The sequence below is a fragment of the Lithobates pipiens genome, unplaced genomic scaffold (assembly GCF_037356315.1).
Source record: "Lithobates pipiens isolate NorthernLeopardFrog02 unplaced genomic scaffold, aLitPip1_a1.2 Scaffold_13, whole genome shotgun sequence".
NCBI classification, from domain to species: Eukaryota; Metazoa; Chordata; class Amphibia; order Anura; family Ranidae; genus Lithobates; species Lithobates pipiens.
This window is the reverse complement of record NW_027507718.1, coordinates 524,233,564-524,254,497: the sequence shown is the minus strand read 5'-3', so window position 1 is coordinate 524,254,497 and position 20,934 is coordinate 524,233,564. Positions and strand designations below refer to the sequence as shown.

General features: G+C 47.2%; 1 protein-coding gene across 11 annotated transcripts in view; it reads right to left on the bottom strand.

Moving 5' to 3' along the window:
- Window positions 1–20,934, bottom strand: part of LOC143975621 (von Willebrand factor A domain-containing protein 5A-like) — a 198,050-nt gene that overhangs the window by 21,372 nt on the left and 155,744 nt on the right. For 6 of the 11 annotated variants that reach the window (XM_077478099.1, XM_077478104.1, XM_077478101.1 and 3 more), the window contains 2 exons: window positions 12,236–12,286; window positions 11,800–11,832 (listed from right to left, as the gene is read on the bottom strand). The exons of 1 other annotated variant lie outside the window; for it this stretch is intronic. In XM_077478099.1, the coding sequence (XP_077334225.1) occupies window positions 11,800–11,832; window positions 12,236–12,286 (84 nt within the window). The remainder of the gene's footprint in view (window positions 1–11,799; window positions 11,833–12,235; window positions 12,287–20,934) is intronic. 4 more of the 11 variants (XM_077478100.1, XM_077478106.1, XM_077478105.1 and 1 more) reach the window with 1 other exon arrangement.

The window sequence follows — 20,934 nt, the reverse complement described above, 5'->3', positions numbered from 1 at the left end:
GAAGCTGCTTCTAGGTATACCCCTGTGTGTGGGTGAAGTGTTTGAAAAACTGACCTGATAGGGTCAGCTTGTCAAGGGGGAAACTGGCGTGCAAGGATGTTCTACATGTCCCTAAAGATGGCAGTTGTGATGGGCAAGCGTCCAGCGTTGGCTACGGGCAGATGTTTCTGGATACCCGTTAGAGGGGATCTTACTGTATGGGCCATCAACAGACGGCTCACCGGGGTCCTGTAAGGATAGAAATGTCGGGTGCTGGCTAGATATAGCCTGACCGTATTACGAGAAGAAGCCAGCTGCGTGTGGCAACTCGACCTCTGGTGTAGGACGGAAGCTGAACTCAACTGCCCAACGGGAGGAATGAGCGTCAGGAATGGCGAGTGGCGTAGTCACTGGGGCTAAGTGGCCAAATGAGTACCGCTGAAAATGGTGTGGCTGAGTGCCAACAAAATGCTTGCAACGATCACAAGTTATGCTAAGTTGCACGCCTAGCCGTGATAGCAAGTGTTGCGCTTAAATGTGTGCACACAATGATAGCAAGGGAGTTAACGTCACTGAAGATGTGTTTGTTGGTGGCTGGACTCGGTGGTGTCGCAGACGTCCGGACACAGGGCTGTGAGCAGTATGACCTGAAAAGGCTAAATAAGTTATGCCAAGATGCGTGCTTGCTACGATTGCAAGAAGTTATGCTAGGATGCGTAGTTAGCTAGGTTGAAAAGACAAAGTCCACCCAGCCCACGACAAAATCAACAATTTAGACAAACAACATTGCACAACCCGACACACCCAACGCTATCCCCACAGCTGATCCAGAGGAAGGCAAAAAAAACCCGCAGAGCATGCTCTAATTAGCTACAGCAGGGGAAAAAAATTCCTTCCTGACCCCTCGAGCTGCAATCAGATTTCTCCCTGGATCAACCTACCTACAATATAGCACCCCGTTATACTACGTACGTTAGGAAGATATCCAGGCCTTACCCAGCAATGCACTGAGCCAGCCAGAACTGCCTGCCAGCAAGGATAGTACTACGTTTGTGCCTGGGGCTTGCTAGCGACAACTGCAAAGTTTATGCTAGGATGTGTGCTAGCAACTATTGCAAGAAGTCTATGCTTGGATGCGTGTTTGCAACGATTGCAAGAAGTTTATGCTTGGATGTGAGTCTGCCACGATTGCAGGGAGTTATGCCTAGATGTGCTTGTGGTGACTGCAGGATGATTGTGATTGGATGCGTGCTAGCAACAAGCTTGCACAGAGTTGTACTTGGATGCGTGCGAAATGAATCCGATATGAACCGGATGTATGTGTGAAATGAATCCTATGAATTGGTTATGTGATAATCCGACCCAAACGATCGTGGAGTAGATGACAATGAATCCGATATGAATTGTTGAGTTATACCCATAAGGCTGAAAAGACGGGTGCGGATTAATGCGTTGCTGGTTTGAGGGATTTGAGTTGGTAAGCGATGAATATGTGGAATGAAATAAATGAAATGTTTGCCGTGATGTAGACAAGAATTGGTATGTTTATGATTAATGATGAGTTGGAACTGCGGAGCACAGAACGAAATGAGGTCAAGACACCTGGGGCATGCCTCGATGAATCAGTGCATGGAGGGTGCTACTGGACTTGACTGACCTGTAAACACAAAGGCCAAACCAGTTGAGGATTCCATACCTGTCATAGACAACTGGCCAAATGGTGACTCCTAATGGGAGTGGTGAGCTTTGAAATAAAACGAAATGACATAAAATAAAATGAAATGAGACAAACAAACACAATGAAATGTTTTTTTTTTTTTTTTTTAGATATATATATATTTTTTTTCCTTCTTCTTCCCCCCCCTTTTTTTTTTTTTTTTAATGAAATGAAATGAGACGAACAAACATAAAAGAAATGTTGCCTTTGATGAGAACCTGCCATGGCAGAAGCGCAGCTCGGTCGTGTCACAGGCGCCACTGACAGCGAGCCGGACTCTGGAGCATGTACTGAAATTAGGCAATTAGTGAAATGAGGCCAAATGAGCATGGCCCCCTGTCCAGAACCCGAATTTGTAAAACAACTGGGTTTGAACCGAGGTGCAGGAGGTGACAGTGAGATGAGTGAAATGAGTGAATCCGCCATGACAGAGGCCCGAATCGCCATGCCGTAACTTTGCGACTGAGCACGAAACGGACTCTGGAGCATGTACTGAAATGAGGCCAGTCCTGGGGCACGCCGAGACGAATTTGAACATAGGTGTGACTATTCGTGTTGGAGCGTGATAGGTGAAACGAAATGATACCCATGACAAAGACAGGGATCAACGGCTGCGCTCAAGAATCAACGGTGAACCCTGTCTCTGGAGCATGTACTGAAATGAGGCGAAGCAGCTGGGCACACCGGAACGAATCGGTGCACATAACTGCGACAGGATTCGAATCGGAGCGTAATAAGTGACATACCATGACAGAGACCGGAATCAACGAGTGGCCCACCGATTCGGTAAAGAATCCGTCTCTGGAGCATGTATAGAAATGAGGCCAAACAACTGGGCGTACCGAGGCGAATCGGTGCATCGATATAATGCGACTGGATTCGTAACGGGGCGTGATAGGTGACCAGAAATGATATGCCATGACAAAGACAAGAATCGAAAACCGTGGCTGAACCTGCGAATGATTCTGTCACTGGAGCATGTATTGAAATGAGGCCGACAACTGGGGCACACCGGAGCGAATCGGTGCATCGGAGATGCGACTAGATTCGAATCGGAGCGCGACTCGTGACCGAAATGAAATTAAATGATTGAAATGATCGAAAATTATTGAAATGATCGAAATGATCGAAATGATCAAAACGATTGAAATGATTGAAACGATTGAAATGATTGAAACGATTGAAATGATTGAAACTCTCCGGTTAGTTAGAATTTAGGATGTCTGTTTGGGAATTTTCGAAATGATCCGAACGATTCGGACGTAGGGACCCGTCATTTGGTCGGTATGCGGAAGGTTTGAAAAATGAAATGCTCGATGTGGAGTCATGAACGAGTGACCACGACTTCTTTCGAGAAGAATGAAATAAAATGCAATGATTAAAACGATTAAAATGAGCCGGTTAATTAGAATTTAGAACATCTGATTGGGAATTTCGAAATGAACCGGACGATTCGGACGTTTCAGTAGAGACCAGTGATTTGGTCGGTATAGTGGGTTTGTGAAATGAAATGCTCGATGTGGTGTCACGAACGGATGACCACGACTTCTTTGCGAGAAGCAAGGAGCACAAATGTTTAGAGGTAACGGATGCGTAAACGATATCGGAAAAATACGAAGGTGATATTTCAGTGAGTGGTTCGTGAGTTCAACAGATCAGTTTAGTGACATGAAATAACATGAAATGAGAAATGGGAGCCGAAGCCCTATCCGTGACCGCCGAACCAGATGCGTTGCACGATACCGGCAAGTTTCGAGTTGTTGCGCCTCAGACAATACACGAACACTCACGACGGCAAAACCGACTGTAACACGAGAATGAAGACAGGACTTCAATGAAGACGGAACTCACGAACACTGCACTCCTTCTATCGACCGGTCTCGAATAGTCGGCCCTAGATCTGTGGTATTGCACACAGGAACCGACAAGGAACACAGCAGAATGGGCTGATTAAATACCCCTCCGGGCTCCTCCCATAAATTCCGGCCACCGTACTGGCTGATAAGGAACACAGCTGAACGGGCTGATCAATTACTCCTCCGGGCTCCTCCCATAAATACAGGCCACCATACTGGCCTTTCAATATATATATATATATATATATATATATATATATATATATATATATATATACACACAGGTCCTTCTCAAAAAATTAGCATATTGTGATAAAGTTCATTATTTTCTGTAATGTACTGATAAACATTAGACTTTCATATATTTTAGATTCATTACACACAACTGAAGTAGTTCAAGCCTTTTCTTGTTTTAATATTGATGATTTTGGCATACAGCTCCTGAAAACCCAAAAATCCTATCTCAAAAAATTTGCATATTTCATCCGACCAATAAAAGAAAGGTGTTTTTAATACAAAAAAAGTCAACCTTCAAATAATTATGTTCAGTTATGCACTCAATACTTGGTCGGGAATCCTTTTGCAGAAATGACTGCTTCAATGCGACGTGGCATGGAGGCAACCAGCCTGTGGCACTGCTGAGGTGTTATGGAGGCCCAGGATGCTTCGATAGCGGCCTTAAGCTCATCCAGAGTGTTGGGTCTTGCGTCTCTCAACTTTCTCTTCCCAATATCCCACAGATTCTCTATGGGGTTCAGGTGAGGAGAGTTGGCAGGCCAATTGAGCACAGTAATACCATGGTCAGTAAACCATTTACCAGTGGTTTTGGCACTGTGAGCAGGTGCCAGGTCGTGCTGAAAAATGAAATCTTCATCTCCATAAAGCTTTTCAGCAGATGGAAGCATGAAGTGCTCCAAAATCTCCTGATAGCTAGCTGCATTGACCCTGCCCTTGATAAAACACAGAGGACCAACACCAGCAGCTGACATGGCACCCCAGACCATCACTGACTGTGGGTACTTGACACTGGACCTCAGGCATTTTGGCATTTCCCTCTCCCCAGTCTTCCTCCAGACTCTGGCACCTTGATTTCCGAATGACATGCAAAATTTGCTTTCATCCGAAAAAAGTACTTTGGACCACTGAGCAACAGCCCAGTGCTGCTTCTCTGTAGCCCAGGTCAGGCGCTTCTGCCGCTGTTTCTGGTTCAAAAGTGGCTTGACCTGGGGAATGCGGCACCTTTAGCCCATTTCCTGCACACGCCTGTTCACGGTGGCTCTGGATGTTTCTACTCCAGACTCAGTCCACTGCTTCCGCAGGTCCTCCAAGGTCTGGAATCGGTCCTTCTCCACAATCTTCTTCAGGGTCCGGTCACCTCTTCTCGTTGTGCAGCGTTTTCTGCCACACTTTTTCCTTCCCACAGACTTCCCACTGAGGTGCCTTGATACAGCACTCTGGGAACAGCCTATTCGTTCAGAAATTTCTTTCTGTGTCTTACCCTCTTGCTTGAGGGTGTCAATGATGGCCTTCTGGACAGCAGTCAGGTCGGCAGTCTTACCCATGATTGCGGTTTTGAGTAATGAACCAGACTGGGAGTTTTTAAAAGCCTCAGGAATCTTTTGCAGATGTTTAGAGTTAATTAGTTGATTCAGATGATTAGGTTAATAGCTTGTTTAGAGAACCTTTTCATGATATGCTAATTTTTTGAGATAGGAATTTGGGGTTTTCATGAGCTGTATGCCAAAATCATCAATATTAAAACAAGAAAAGGCTTGAACTACTTCAGTTATGTGTAATGAATCTAAAATATATGAAAGTCTAATGTTTATCAGTACATTACAGAAAATAATGAACTTTATCACAATATGCTAATTTTTTGAGAAGGACCTGTATATATATATATATTTCAAACTTAGTTTTACTGTATGTTTTTCAAAGTAAAAATTAAATTTTTGTTTATTCTTGAAATCTGAAAATCTGACTCTGACTTCTTATGCCACGTACACACGATCAAACAATCGGGTGGAAAAGTCCGGCAAACTCAAGTCCGCCAGACAACCCCCCCGTGTGTAGCCTCCGGCGGACTTTTTTTGCCCAAAAGTACGGCGGACTTAGAAAGTAGTTTTGCACTCCAATCTTCCCGCCGGACTTGCATTTCGGCGGACAATCCGGCCGTGTGTATGCCAGTCCACCGTACTTTTGAAATGAACGGACTTTTCCCGCCCGGAGAAAAGTCCGCTCATTTTCATCGTGTCTCCAGGTAGGCGAGGCCAGCGCAGGAGGCCTCGCCACCTGGTATGGACTTAAAGGGGAACCCCAATGCCGAAAAAAAATAAAAATAAAAATAAAAAAATCGGCGTGGGGGTCCCCCCCCAGGTCCATATCAGACCCTTGTCCGAGCACGCTACCCGGCCGGCCAGGAAAGGGGGGGACCGAGAGAGCGGGCCCCCCCTCCTGAGTCATACCAGGCCTCGTGCCCTCAACCCGGGGGGGTGCCTTGGGGAAGGGGGGGCGCGCGGCCCCCCCACCCCAGAGCACCTTGTCCCCATGTTGATGAGGACAAGGGCCTCTTCCCGACAACCCTTGCCGTTGGCTGTCGGGGTCTGCGGGCGGGGGGCTTATCGGAATCCAGAAGCCCCCTTTAATAAGGGGGCCCCCGGATACCGGCCTCCCACCCTATGTGAATGAGTATGGGGTACAATGTACCCCTACCCATTCACCTGTGGAAAAAAGTAAAAATAAAACACAACACACAAGGGTTAAAAAAGTTTAATGCACAGCTCCGGGGGTCTTCTCGCCGGACTCCTCCGCTATCTTCTGCTAGCTCTTTTGCTAGCGGAGGAACCCGGCTTTCTTCTTCCGACTTCGGGGGTCTTGTCCCCCTCTTCGGTTCTTCTTGCCGGGCCACCGCGCCTTCTTCTAGCTCTTTTACAGGCGGCGACAGAAGACCGGGCCACCACCTGTAAAAGAGCTAGAAGAAGGTGCGGTGGCCCAGGAAGAAGAACCGAAGAGGGGGACAAGACCCCCGAAGTCGGAAGAAGAGGGCGGCGGCGAAGAAGAAAGCCGGGCTCCTCCGCTAGCAAAAGAGCTAGCAGAAGATAGCGGAGGAGTCCGGCGAGAAGACCCCCGAAGACGGAAGACCCCCGGAGCTGTGCAATAAACTATTTTAACCCTTGTGTGTTGTGTTTTTTTTTTAACTTTTTTCTACAGGTGAATGGGTAGGGGTACATTGTACCCCATACTCATTCACATAGGGTGGGGGGCCGGTATCTGGGGGCCCCCTTATTAAAGGGGGCTCCCGGATTCCGATAAGCCCCCCCCCCGCAGACCCCGACAACCAACGGCCAGGGTTGTCGGGAAGAGGCCCTTGTCCTCATCAACATGGGGACAAGGTACATGTTGAGAGCATGCGGCATGGTACGGCTCAGGTGGGGCGGGGGGCCCTCGCTTGTCCCCCCCCGCTTTCCTGGCCGGCCGGGTAGCGTGCTCAGACAAGGGTCTGATGTGGACCTGGGGGGGCCCCCACGCCGATTTTTTTGGAGTTGGGGTTCCCCTTTAAGTCCATACCAGGTGGCGGGGCCAGCGAGGCCTCCTTTGGGGGCCCCGCCTACCCGGAGACGCGCTCAAAATGAGCGGACTTTCCTCCGTGTGTGTTGGCGAGTCCGTTCATTTCAAAAGTACGACGGATAGTCCGGCGGACTTAGTACGCCGTATTATTCCGCTGAAAAAGTGCCGTTTGGAAAGTCGTTTGGAAAGTCCGGCGGACAGTCCGGCGGGAAGTCCGCCGGACTAAGTCCGCCGGATAGTCAGCTACGTGTGTACGCGGCATTAGTGTAGGCGTCTAAATCATTACAAGGATGACTGTTCCTACCGTCTTCCCAAGCCATGGCATTGCAAGACGTTAAAAGTGATGTCTCCGGTAGGGATGAGCCGAACACCCCCCTGTTCGGTTCGCACCAGAACCTGCGAACAGACCTAAACTTCGTGTGAACTTTAGAACCCTATTAAAGTCTATGGGACTCGAATGTTCACAATCTAAAGTGCTAATTTTAAAGGCTAATATGCAAGTTACTGTCCTAAAAAGTGTTTTGGGACCCGGGTCCTGCCCCAGGGGACATGGATCAATGCAAAAAAAAGTTTTAAAAACGGCCGTTTTTTCAGGAGCAGTGATTTTAATAATGATTAAAGTGAAACAATAAAAGTGTAATATTCCTTTAAATGTCGTACCTGGGGGGTGTCTATAGTATGTCTGTGAAGGGGCGCATGTTTCCCGTGCTTAGAACTGTCCCTGCACAAAGTATAATTTGTGCAGGAAAAAAAGTCTTTTAAAATCCCTTGTGGCTATATTGTCAGCTCCCGTAATACAGAGAACATTCAATGAGTGTTCTCTGTATTAGCCGACAATTCATTCATTCATTGATTAAATAAAAAAAAAATAAAAAAAAGCGTGGGGGTTCTCCTAAATTCAATTACCAGGCCCTTCAGGTCTGGTATGGATATTAAGGGGAACCCCTTGTCAAATAAAAAAAAAAAAAAATTGAAAAAAAAAAAAAAATTGATGTGGGGGTCCCCCTAAATATCCATACCAGACCCTTTATCCGAGCACGCAACCTGGCAGGCCGCAGGAAAAGAGGGGGAGACAAGAGCGGCCCTCCCCCCTCCTGAATTGTACCAGGCCACATGCCCTCAACATTGGGAGGATGCTTTGGGGGTCTGTGACCCCTCAAAGCACCTTGTCCCCATGTTGATGTGGAGAAAGGCCTCATCCCCACAATCCTGAGCAGTGGTTGTGGGGGTCTGCGGGCGGGGGGCTTATCAGAATCTGGAAGCCCCCTTTAGCAAGGGGACCCCCAGATCCCGGCCCCCCCCTGTTTGAAATGGTAAGGGGGTACAAAAGTACCCCTACCATTTCACAAAGAAAGTGTAAAAATTGTTAAATAAGACAAACACACTTGAAAAATTCCTTTATTAAAAATAAAAATAATAATAAAAAAAAAAAAAAAAAAAAAAAAGATTCCAGCGGTGCTAATCCACTCTTGCTATCCAGCGACGGATCTCCAGGGTCCAGCAATGGATGATCATATCCAGCGACGGGGGATCTCTCAGTCAAGCACTGTCCATACATCCGTCTTCTGTCTCCACTGCGGACACACTGCGGGGATCCCAGCGCTGACGTTTCTTATATTAGGAGGGCGGGGCCACCCGTCACCTGACCCCACCCCCTCTGACGCTGGTGAGGAAAGCGACGTATGGGTGACCCCGCCCCCTCTGATGTAACGCAGGTTTCCGTTACATCAGAGGGGGCGGGGTCACCCATACGTCATTAGGGAATCCCTGGCTCCCCTCACCAGCGTCAGAGGGGCGGGGTCAGGTGACGGGTGGCCCCGCCCTCCTAATATAAGAAACGTCAACGCTGGGATCCCCGCAGTGGAGACAGAAGACGGATGTATGGACAGCGCTGGACTGAGAGATCCCCCGTCGCTGGATATGATCATCCATCGCTGGACCCCGGAGATCAATCGCTGGATAGCAAGAGTGGATTAGCACCGCTGGAATCTTTTTTTAATTTTTTTTATTTTTAATAAATGAATTTTTCAAAGGTGTGTTTGTCTTATTTAACCATTTTTACACTTTCTTTGTGAAATGGTAGGGGTACTTTTGTACCCCCTTACCATTTCAAACAGGGGGGCCGGGATCTGGGGGGTCCCCTTGTTAAAGGGGGCTTCCAGATTCTGATAAGCCCCCCGCCCGCAGACCCCCACAACCACCGCTCAGGGTTGTGGGGATGAGGCCCTTCTCCACATCAACATGGGGACAAGGTGCTTTGAGGGGTCACAGACCCCCAAAGCATCCTCCCAATGTTGAGGGCATGTGGCCTGGTACGGTTCAGGAGGGGGGCGCTCTCTCGTCCCCCCCTCTTTTCCTGCGGCCTGCCAGGTTGCGTGCTCGGATACAGGTTCTGGTATGGATTTTTAGGGGGACCCCACGTCAAATTTTTTTAAAATTTGATGCAGGGTTCCCCTTAATATCCATACCAGACCTGAAGGGCCTGGAAATTGAATTTAGGGGAACCCCCACGCTTTTTTTTTTTTAATCAATGAATGAATGAATTGTCGGCTAATACAGAGAACACTCATTGAGTGTTCTCTGTATTACGGGAGCCGACAATATAGCTGCAAGTGATTTTAAAAGACTTCTTTTCCTGCACAAATGACACTTTGTGCAGGGACAGTTCTAAGCACGGGAAACATGCGCCCCTTCACAGGCATACTATAGACACCCCCCAGGTACGACATTTAAAGGAATATTACACTTTTATTGTTTCACTTTAATCATTATTAACCACTTGCCGCCCGCCCTATAGGCAATTGACGGTGGCAAAGTGGTTTCATAATCCTGACCGGACGTCATATGACGTGATCAGGATTATGAGCCGCTGCGCGCCCCCGGGGGCGCGCATCGCGGCGATCGTTGTTGCGGGGTGTCAGTCTGACAACCGGCAACTACGATCTCGGTAAAGAGTCTCAGACGGAGACTCTTTACCATGTGATCAGCCGTGTCCAATCACGGCTGTTCACAGTGTAAATGGGAAGAGCCGGTGATCGGCTTTCCCTCACTCGCGTCTGTCAGACGCGAGTAGAGGAGAGCCGATCGGCTGCTCCTCTGAAGGGGGGGGTCTGTTCTGATCGATTATCAGCACAGTCCCCCCGAGGATGCCCACACTGGACCACCAGGGACGCCACCAGACCACCAGGGAAAAGGTAATAAAGGTCATAATCCTCCCTAGACCACCAGGGATGCCAGTCAGCACAATGGGTGCCAATCAGTGCCCATAATGGATGCCAATCAGTGCCCACAATGCATTATTGTTTGGCACTGATTGGCATCCATTACTATAGTATAACACCGATGCTGCCTATGAGTGCCCACCTGTGCCGCCTATCCATGCCCACCTGTGCCGCCTATCCATGCCCACCCTTGCCAGCTATCAGTGCCAATTTGTGCCACCTATCAGTGCCAATTTGTGCCACCTATCAGTGTCCGTCCGTGTCGCCCATCAGTGCCGCCTATCAGTGCCACTTCATTGGTGCCACATTGGTGCCCATCAGTGCCGCCTTATCAGTGCCCATCAGTGTAGCCCCATCAGTGCCCATCAGTGAAGGAGAAAACGTACTTATTTACAAAGTTTTGAAACTGAAACAAAAAAAAACATTTTTTTTTTCAAAATTTTCGGTATTTTTTTATTTGTAGCGCAAAAAATAAAAACCGTAGAGGTGATCAAATACCACCAAAAGAAAGCTCTATTTGTGGGAAAAAAATGATAAAAATTTCATTTGGGTACAGTGTAGCATGACCGCGCAATTGTCATTCAAAGTGTGACAGCGCTGAAAGCTCAAAATTGGTCTGGGCAGGAAGGTGTTTAAGTGCCCTGTATTGAAGTGGTTAAAATCACTGCTCCTGAAAAAACTTCCGTTTTTAAAACTTTTTTTTGCATTGATCCATGTCCCCTGGGGCAGGACCCAGGTCCCCAAACACTTTTTAGGACAGTAACTTGCATATTAGCCTTTAAAATTAGCACTTTAGATTTCTCCCATAGACTTGTATAGGGTGTGCCAATTTGCCGAGGCAATGTTCGAGTCGAACATGATTTCAACTCGAACTCAAAGCTCATCCCTAGTCTCCGGCATACATAATCCTAAAACAGAGCAGAAAACTCAAATGAGTATTTTTATTTTGGCCTTTTACCTTCAATCTCTGACAGATTTCCTTACTTTTTTTCCTATATACTGTACCCGATAAATTTCCCAATGTCACATGTCCTGGAGACGAGACAGCTATTGATCTTTTCGAGAGGCCTCCCCAAATCATTCATTCATGGCCATCAGCTGCCAATTCTAAGATCCGCCATATCGGTTTGGAATGTGGTTAAATGCCTAGTCTAATCGTCAGCACACCCTGACCCAACCCTATCCTCCCCCAATGAGGTAAGACCTATTATTTTCCCCTTTTCTACACATTTTGTTTAACCCCTACCTTACTACAGACTAGCTAGTGCCTTCTGCTTCTTCAGCTCCTGGCCTGTGACTTTTTGTAAATAAGAATCAGCCATCTGTGTTTTGCTCATGAAGGGATTCTCAACATTCTGCCAAAAGTTTTTTTAGGCTGGAAATATCACAGGGCACCCCGAGCAATGGTGCCAACTTCAAGAATACCTGACTAGTCCCCCTGCAGTGTACAATCACTTACCTAGTGGTGCTCCCATCTTAGGTGACCCTCCATCTGTATATTAAAGAAAGGCTTTATCAAGAAGGAAAATCACTTAAACGCTAAGCTTTTACATTGTGGGGGCAGGCTCTTGGGAGTAGAGGCAATGGTATTGTTTTACTTGAAAGGAAATGAATGTATGCATCTGGGCAGGGGTGGAGAAGGGCATGGATGGGTGAAGGTCAGTTGTTCAGCAAGACAGAACAAGGGGAGGGCTGACTGTGGATTTCGGTGTTGTCCGCCCAAAACAGGAAGTTAAGAGCTCGCTGGATTTCTGGCAGATCAACTGGTATTTTTCTGTCCTGGAAGCATTTATATGGACAAAACCTGGGGACATGTACATGTAATGCAGAGATATTTTTTTATTGCTTGACATACACTTTAAACATGATTGGAAAATAAGGATCACTGTTCCTACCTTCTGCACAATACACGTGTTCATCATCAGAAGCATCAAACTCACATGATCCTAAAACAGAAAGAAAACTAAAATGAGTATTTTTATTTTGGCCTTTTACCTTCAATCTCTGACAGATTTCTCTACATTTTTCCTATATACTGTACCCGATAAATTTCCCAATGTCACATGTCCTGGAGACGAGACAGCTATTGATCTTTTGAGAAGCCTCCCCAAATCATTCATTCATGGCCATCAGCTGCCAATTCTAAGATCCGCCATATTGGTTTGGAATGTGGTTAAAGAGGGATTCCACCAAAAAAAAAAATATTAAAAGCCAGCAGCTATAAATACTACAGCTGCTGACTTTTAATAAATGGACACTCACCTGTACCGGGTTCCAGCGATGCCGGCAGCCGAGGCCGATCGATCGCTCGGCTATCGGCTGCTGCAGTCACCATTCTAGGTGAGGGAATCAGGAAGTGAAGCGAATCGGCTTCACTTCCCGGTTCCCTACTGCGCATGCACGAGCCGCGCCGCGCAATAGGAAATCTCTGCGCTGTCACTGGGACCCGTGTGTGTCCCAGCAGACAGCGTGGCAGGGCAGGAAATGGCGTAGACTCCCACGGGAGTCTATGCCCGGAAGTGGGTGAAAATACCTGTCTTTGACAGGTATCTCCACCCCCCTCCCCCCTGAAAGATGTCAATTGTGACACCGGAGGGGGGGAGGGATCCGATCAGTGGAGGTTCCACTTTAGGGTGGAATCCCGCTTTAAATGCCTAGTCTAATCGTCAGCACACCCTGACCCAACCCTATCCTCCCCCAATGAGGTAAGACCTATTATTTTCCCCTTTTCTACACATTTTGTTTAACCCCTACCTTACTACAGACTAGCTAGTCAAACCCCAGTCATGTAGGCCTTCCGCTGATGCTGCGCCTGCAGCAGCTCCTGGCCTGTGACTTTTTGTAAATAAGAATCAGCCATCGGTCTTTTGCTCATGAAGGGATTCTCAAAATTCTGCCAATAAAAGTTTTTTTTAGGTTGGAAATATCACAGGGCACCCCGAGCATCGGTGCCAACTTCAAGAACACGTGACTAGTCCCCCTGGAGTGTACAATTACTTACCTAGTGGTGCTCCTATCTTAGGTGACAATGTCTTCGCCGGCTGCCATTTTAAAGAAGACCAGAAGCTGGTCTTCAATAGAGATGCTGCGGCGCCGCATTTCAAAGTCTTTCCACGCGGCAACGACAGCGTCTGGAGGATGTCGGGGGCCAGTTTGGATGTCGGGGGCCAGTGAGTCTGGATGTCGGGGGCCAGTGAGTCTGGATGTGGGGGGGCTATTATGGATGTCGGGGGGCAGTCTGGATGTCAGAGGGGGGCTAGTATGGATGTCAGAGGGGGCAGTCTGGATGTCGGGGGCCAGTCTGGATGTCAGAGGGGGCAGTCTGGATGTCGGGGGGGGCAGTCTGGATGTCGGGGGGGGGGCAGTCTGGATGTCGGGGGGGGCAGTCTGGATGTCAGAGGGGCCAGTCTGGATGTCAGAGGGGCCAGTCTGGATGCCCCTCTGACATTCAGACTGCCCCCTCTGACATCCAGTCTGGATGTCAGAGGGGGCAGTCTGGATGTCGGGGCCAGTCTGAATGTCGGGGGCCAGTCTGGATGTCAGAGGGGGCAGTCTGGATGTCAGAGGGGGCCAGTCTGGATGCCAGAGGGGGCCAGTCTGGATGTCAGAGGGGGCCAGTCTGGATGTCAGAGGGGGCCAGTCTGGATGTCAGAGGGGCCAGTCTGGATGTCAGAGGGGCCAGTCTGGATGTCAGAGGGGGCCAGTCTGGATGTCAGAGGGGCACCAGATGTGAGGAGGACTGATGGGGACACCAGATGTAAGGAGGGGCTCTGCTGATGGAGACAGATGTGAGGAAGGCTGCTCTGATGGGGCACCTTATGTAAGGAGGGACTCTGCTGGGGGCATCTGATGGCATCTGATAGCAGGCAACGTGGCTGGTGACGCACTCATGGCTCCCACTGATTCTGCATTATGGTGAGTTATATTACAATGTAATAATAGAAATAATGCGCTTCAATCATCCTGACACCATAACAACCATGATGCCGGGAAGATTGAATCGCTAACACCACCCCTTTGAGCCACGCCCATGTAAGCCACGTCCACTATTTAACGTAAACCACGCCCATATTTTGCGATTTGGCACTGGGTCGCTTTAACTGACAATTGCGCGGTCATGCGACGTGGCTCCCAAACAAAACTGACGTCTTTTTTCCCCACAAATAGAGCTTTCTTTTGGTGGTATTTGATCACCCCGGCGGCTTTTATTTTTTGCGCTATAAACAAAAAAATAGCAATGGCTATGGGCGGGTGTGGGACGTGAGGACGCAGCGTCCGCCTGAGGGGAGGTGCTAGCCAGTGCGAGAAGCAGGGGATGGAGGACGGGGCTTGGCCAGGGGAAGTGAGAGGCTCCGACCAGAGCAGACGTGGGCTCCCCCCTGCTACAGCACGGTGATACGCGGATCGGTATTCCCCCGTTACCCCCACCATTAGTAGGCGGGTAATGGACTGAGTGGAGGAGAGTGTCATCGGCCGGCCGGCTCCCAACCCTCTTCCTATGCCCTCCCCCTCCATCGGCAGTGAAGAGACTGGATGGGACTCCCTGCGAAACTGCACGAGACCTGAGTGAATTGGGAGAGCAGACAAAAGGACGGTACATTTATCTGTCATAGTGCTTGAATGTAATACCCAGATTGTCCTACTGAGACCACTTCTTACATATAAATAGAACTATGTGCGGGGTTAGCTGAGCCTGTATGCATAATCAATGGTGAGAGGATATTCCTATTCAGGATGAAATTCACACAGATAGTGAAGCAACATTGATGTACAATTTCCAAGGTCCTTGATGGCAATATTCTGTGAAATATTCATTCCGATATGGTTATGTCATACAAGTCTGATTTTATGCACATGTGTAAGGAGTGAAATAGTGCGACAACATCACAAAGTGCTTGCTGTGTAATCTTTAGAACAATGTTGAAAGGACATGCTATACGGGACTATTTTCACATTTTTATATATGCATAGCGACCTCCCTGCATAGAACGAGGAGTCTTTTAAAGCCGCCCCCGGTGGATATCTCAGGGAACAGGGAGAAACGTCTGTCAGGAGATCACTTTGTAAAGGACATCAGCCAGATTTTGATAAACATTCTAAATCTGTGCCGTGTGATTGACAAGGACGGGCCGAATTACCCTTATACATGTTTAAAAATCGCATAAGATTTTAAAAGTGCTGTGTGTGTAATCAGTTAGTGAACAGCGAATATCTATAGAAACATATATAAGGTTAAGCCGACCAGAAGCATTTTATATAGAGGTACAGGGGCCCTCCTACAGGATAACCGAGTCTATATAAACCCACCCCAGATCGCCATTCTCTGGGAAAAGGGGGAAATTAATGGTAGGAAGGCATCTCTATGAATAGGAATCCAGTGCGTCTGCGATCGTATGAGTAGTGAGCAGATGGGCGGATTTGTACCTGGATCCCTATCAATATATTAGACCTATTGCCACATACGTACCGCTTGAAAAGACTTCAACATCAAGTTCCTAATTATACGATCTACGCCCGGGAAGTTGATAATGACGTAATATTACAATGTGCTGCGTTTAGAATAGCTAGAGAAACACCACTTCGTTATAGGGCTTGGAACTCCAGTCTATATCTGCAGGGGAGCCCTGCTTGCAACGGAAAGTTAAGTGGATAGAACGTGGGCTCAGGAGGACTTTCCGGTGAAAAAAATAAATAAAAAAAATAAAAAAAGGGGCATAACGTCCAGCGGGCAGGTATCCCCAGAGGGGCACACTTGCTATGGTATGATAAGACCCCCTTTCTTTACCTGGAGTAAGTACTTTATCAAATGTTCAACACACTAGTAGCACAGGCCAGGGAGAAGTGGGACATGTGACCCCTAGAAAGTAGTTGGACCAAGAGGTGTGCAAGTAGGATTACAAAGCGGGGAGACATAAAAAATGACTCGAGAAGGATATCATGAGCAAATCGGCAAATAAAGCCTCCAAAAGTGGGGCCTCGCGAACCCCAAAGGAGAAAGGATTAGATACTACGATTCAACAATATATGACCCAAGGAGCAAGCCCTAAAAATTCAGGAACAGGCAAGAAACAACAGCCTGTGCAAGTACAGAGGAAAGGATCAGGAAAATACAAAGAGGGAATCGCCCACCAATTTAGAGATGATATAGTAACAGACAGTGATATGGAAAACAGTAAAGCAGAGGAGTCAAGGGTAGAAGATCATCCCCCCACAAAAGGAGAAATGTTGGAGATGTTGCTGAAACTCGAAAATGCAATCAAAGCAGACACCCTGGGGCTCCGGGAGGATCTGGGAAGCCTGTTAGAGAGAGTAGAGGCCACTGAGAACCGTATGGACCAACAGACCCAGGAAATATGTAAAGTCAAGGAGCAAGTAAAAGTAATACAACGAGTACAGAGGCATATCATGTACAAGTTGGAAGACCAGGAGAACGGGAGTAGAAGAAAAAACTTAAGGATCCGTTCGGTCCCGGAGGAAAAAGGCGAGGATCTGAGGAGAATGTTTGAAAGCATTTTTTTCCCCTGTTGGGGAGATGAGACGGGAGGTCCCCCAAAAATTGATAGGATTCACAGGATAGGGAAAGCAAGATACTCAGACACAGAAAGACCTCGGGATATTTATTGTAAAGGCCCGTACACACGGTCGGACTTTTTGACAACAAACATGCAAATTAGCTGTTTTGGAGCAACATCCGACTGTGTGTACGCTCCATCAGACAAACTTTTTCTGTTTTCATCGGACTTTTGTTGGCTGTGCGAACGGACAAACTTTTTGACAACAGAAGTCCGATGGAGCAAAGTCCGACCGTGTGTACGCAAAAGCATCGGACTTTTGTACAAGGTACAAATACGCATGCTCAGAACCTATGCAAACGATCAGACTACAATACAGAAGTCGACCAAAGGTGGCGCTGGAGTCATTGAACGTCCTCTTTTGAAGTGGACGCCGTACGTTGTGACGTCACCACGTTCGTGTTTGTTGTCAAAAAGTCAGACCGTGTGTATGCAACACAAACTTGTGGACCCCGCCCTTTGTACAAAAGTCCACCGAAAAGTTTGTACAAGTCCGACCGTGTGTATGAGGCTTAAGATTCACCTTTTTTAAAGAAAATGCAGCACACTGGAGAAAGTTAAGGGGGGGGGACCCCCCTACAGTATAATGGTCGGGACTTGCAAATTTTTTCAGATATATCATCCGAGACTTTAGCGAGGAGGCGGCTCCTGAAACCGCTGTTGGCAAAGATGTGCATTCGGAATGTCAAATATAGCTGGGGTTTCCCGCCATGTTTAATGGGGTTCAAAGATGGTAAAACAGTGAAGCTGAGTTTCCCAGAGGATTTGACAGATTTCTGTAACAGATTAGACTTGCGCATCCCTGATCTCCCAGGATGGATGGGAGAAGCGTTGGGATTACCACAGTCCATGAGAACCCTCAGTTAGAACTCGGTGGAGGGGGAATGGTGGTGGGGGGAAGGGGGAAGGCGGCGGGGGGAAGTAGGAAGATCACAGGGGATGCAGGTCAGGTACCCTCTCACCTTCTCCAAATAGGGGAGGGGGGAGGAGGCGCAGGTTAAGGAGCCCCAGGCCCTCAAAACAAGTTGATTGGGAGATGGTATGGGCTTACATGACCATCAACCAAACAAGGGCCGAGATTTGGCCGCAGGGAGCGGGGGGAGGGGGTAGTGGGATGTGGGGGAGATGGGAGAGGAGGAGGGGTGGGTGGGTAGGGGGGCGGGTGGGACATGGGGGGGAAGGAAGGAATAGTAGACCACCTGAGCAATATAGCAAAGTACCTGGGTGGGGGAAGAGATGTACCAGGTCAATAGAAAGTAAAATAGTAAAATGAGAGGCAAGAATTTCTTGTCATATAATGTGAAGGGATTGAATACCCTGACAAAGAGGTACAAGATTCTGGCTGAGCTAAAACGTTATGAAGCGGATGTAGTTGCTCTTCAGGAGACACATATCTCCCTGGCATCAAATATTAGACTATATTCAAAGAATTTTCCTACTTGGTGCTATAGCGACACACTATCTACAAGAAGTAGAGGGGTCGCTATAGGTTTTTCGAAAAAAATAAAGTTTCAACTAGTAGCTAGAATGAGTGATGCAGAAGGGAGATATCTGTTCCTGAAGGGTACACTAGACGAGATGGAATGCACATTAGTCAATATCTATGCCCCCAATAGTAACCCTATCGGTTTTTTAAACAGGATATTAACTAAATTAATGGAATTTAAAAAGGGATATGTGATCATGCTAGGAGACATACATTTTTGTTTAAATCTGGGAGTGGACAGTACGTCCGGGGCACAGAGGACGAGAAATGATCAGCTAAAATATATTCTGCAAAAATTATACACTAGTCAACTGGTGGATGCATGGAGAGTCATAAATCCAAAGGGCCGAGACTACTCGTTTTACTCTACGGTCCATGGGACATACTCCCGCATTGATTACAGATTCATAGATCATGGTCTGTTAGATTATGTGGCAGAAGCCGGTATAGAAGCGATCACCCTCTCGGATCATGCCCCAGTAAAGATAAGAATAAATATTTCAAGGAGCGAGACAAGATCCCCGTCGTGCGGATCAATGAAGATCTGCTACGTGACGAGGAGGACAGGGCCAGGATTGGTAGAGAAATTGAACATTATTTCGCATCAAATGAAACAACGGAAATAGCAGGTCATACACTATGGGAGGCACATAAAGCCTATATCAGGGGAATATTGATATCAGTAGGGTCAAAAAATAAAATAAAATGAGGGCCGAGAAGATTAAAGTATTAACGGAAGAGATATATTATCTGGAACAAGAGCATAAAAAAGGCTAGAACCAAAAGGAAACGGTATAAAAAAAATTTGTAAACACAAGGGAAGAACTGAAAGGCCTGTTGGAACAAGAAACCAAGAGGGTTTTTAATGGCTTGGCCCGTGAACGTTATATATGGGGAGAAAAGCCGAGCAAGTACCTAGCCAGGGAAAAAAATAAAATTTTATTGGAAAAATGCTAAATAAAAATGGCAGTATGCTATTTACAACGAAAGAAATCGCGGAAAATTTCAGGAAATACTACGAGGCGATCTATCCAGATAGACATCAGGGGGCACAGGTCAAGGCAAGAGATAAGAACATTGCGGCTTTCTTAAAAAAAGTTAGACTACCCAAAATAAGTACCTTAGATAGGGAGACCCTTGAGAGGCCAATATCGGAAGAGGAAATAAATAGGGCACTGTTAAAATCAGCCCCGGGAAAATCCCCTGGACCAGACGGGTTTACAACACTTTATTATAAAACATATAGAGAAATTCTTACTCCAAAAATGTGTCGATATATGAATGGGTTGGGAGAGGAGTATAAAATGAGTAGTGAAGGCCTAATGGCCACAATCACTTTAATTCAGAAAGAGGGGAAAGATCCAACACAATGCACTAGTTATAGGCCAATTTCGTTGCTTAATACAGATACAAAATTATACGCAAACGTCTTAGCAGAGCGGATGAGGGACCTGATGACGACTTTAGTTCACCCAGACCAGGTGGGGTTTGTACCAGGACGGGAAGGAAGAGATAACGGTTTAAGAACACTTCTCCTACTCCAACAGATGCGACGGAGAGGGACCCCCAGTCTGCTCCTGTCGACGGACACGCAGAAGGCCTTTGACAGAGTAGACTGGGGGTTCATGTTCCATACAATTGAAAGGATGGGGATAGGTCTGAAAATGATTCAGAAGGTGAGAGTCTTATACAATCAGCCATTGACGGATAAAAGTCAATGGACAGGAGTCAGCCCATTTCGAAATGAAAAGGGGTACAAGGCAGGGGTGCCCATTGTTGCTCCTCCTGTTTGTGTTGTCATTGGAACCCCTCCTTGCGTCAATTCGGGAAACTCCAGACATAGTAGGTGTAAAAATTGGGAAAGAAGAACACAAATTATCCGCATTCGCAGATGACATACTATTTTACATAAACAACCCTAAGCCCCTGTACACACGGTTGGAGATTTCAACAACCAAATCCGTCGGATTTTGTCCGTCGGATCTTGTCCGAAACTGTTGCATACACACGGTCCGACTAAGTTGGTGAAAAATCCGATCTTTCAGAACGTGATGACGTAATTTCGTTACGATGGGACTAGATTCAGGCTAGTAGCCAATAGCTTTGATGTAGGAATTTGATCTGAGCATGCGTGGCACTTGGTCCGATCAAAATTCTCTACACATGATCGGAGTATGTCCGACCGGCCCAGTTGATCGGGATTTCCAACATGTTGGAAAATTGGGTCCGACGGAGATTCGGACGGAATCAGTCCGATGCATACCACACACAGGCGGATTATCTGACGGCACGGTCTGATAAGACGCATTCCGACGGATTCTCCGACCGTGTGTACGCGGCATAAGACGACTATGCCAAATTTAAAAAGGAAGCTGGAACAGTACGGGGAAGTATCCAATTTTAAAATAAATCGGCTCAAATCCGAGATATTGAACATCAATATCAACAGAGTCGAGGCGCAAACATTCCAGCGGGAATGGAGTTTCCCATGGCGGAAGGAACTTAAATACCTGGGAATAAAGTTGGCTAAGTCCGA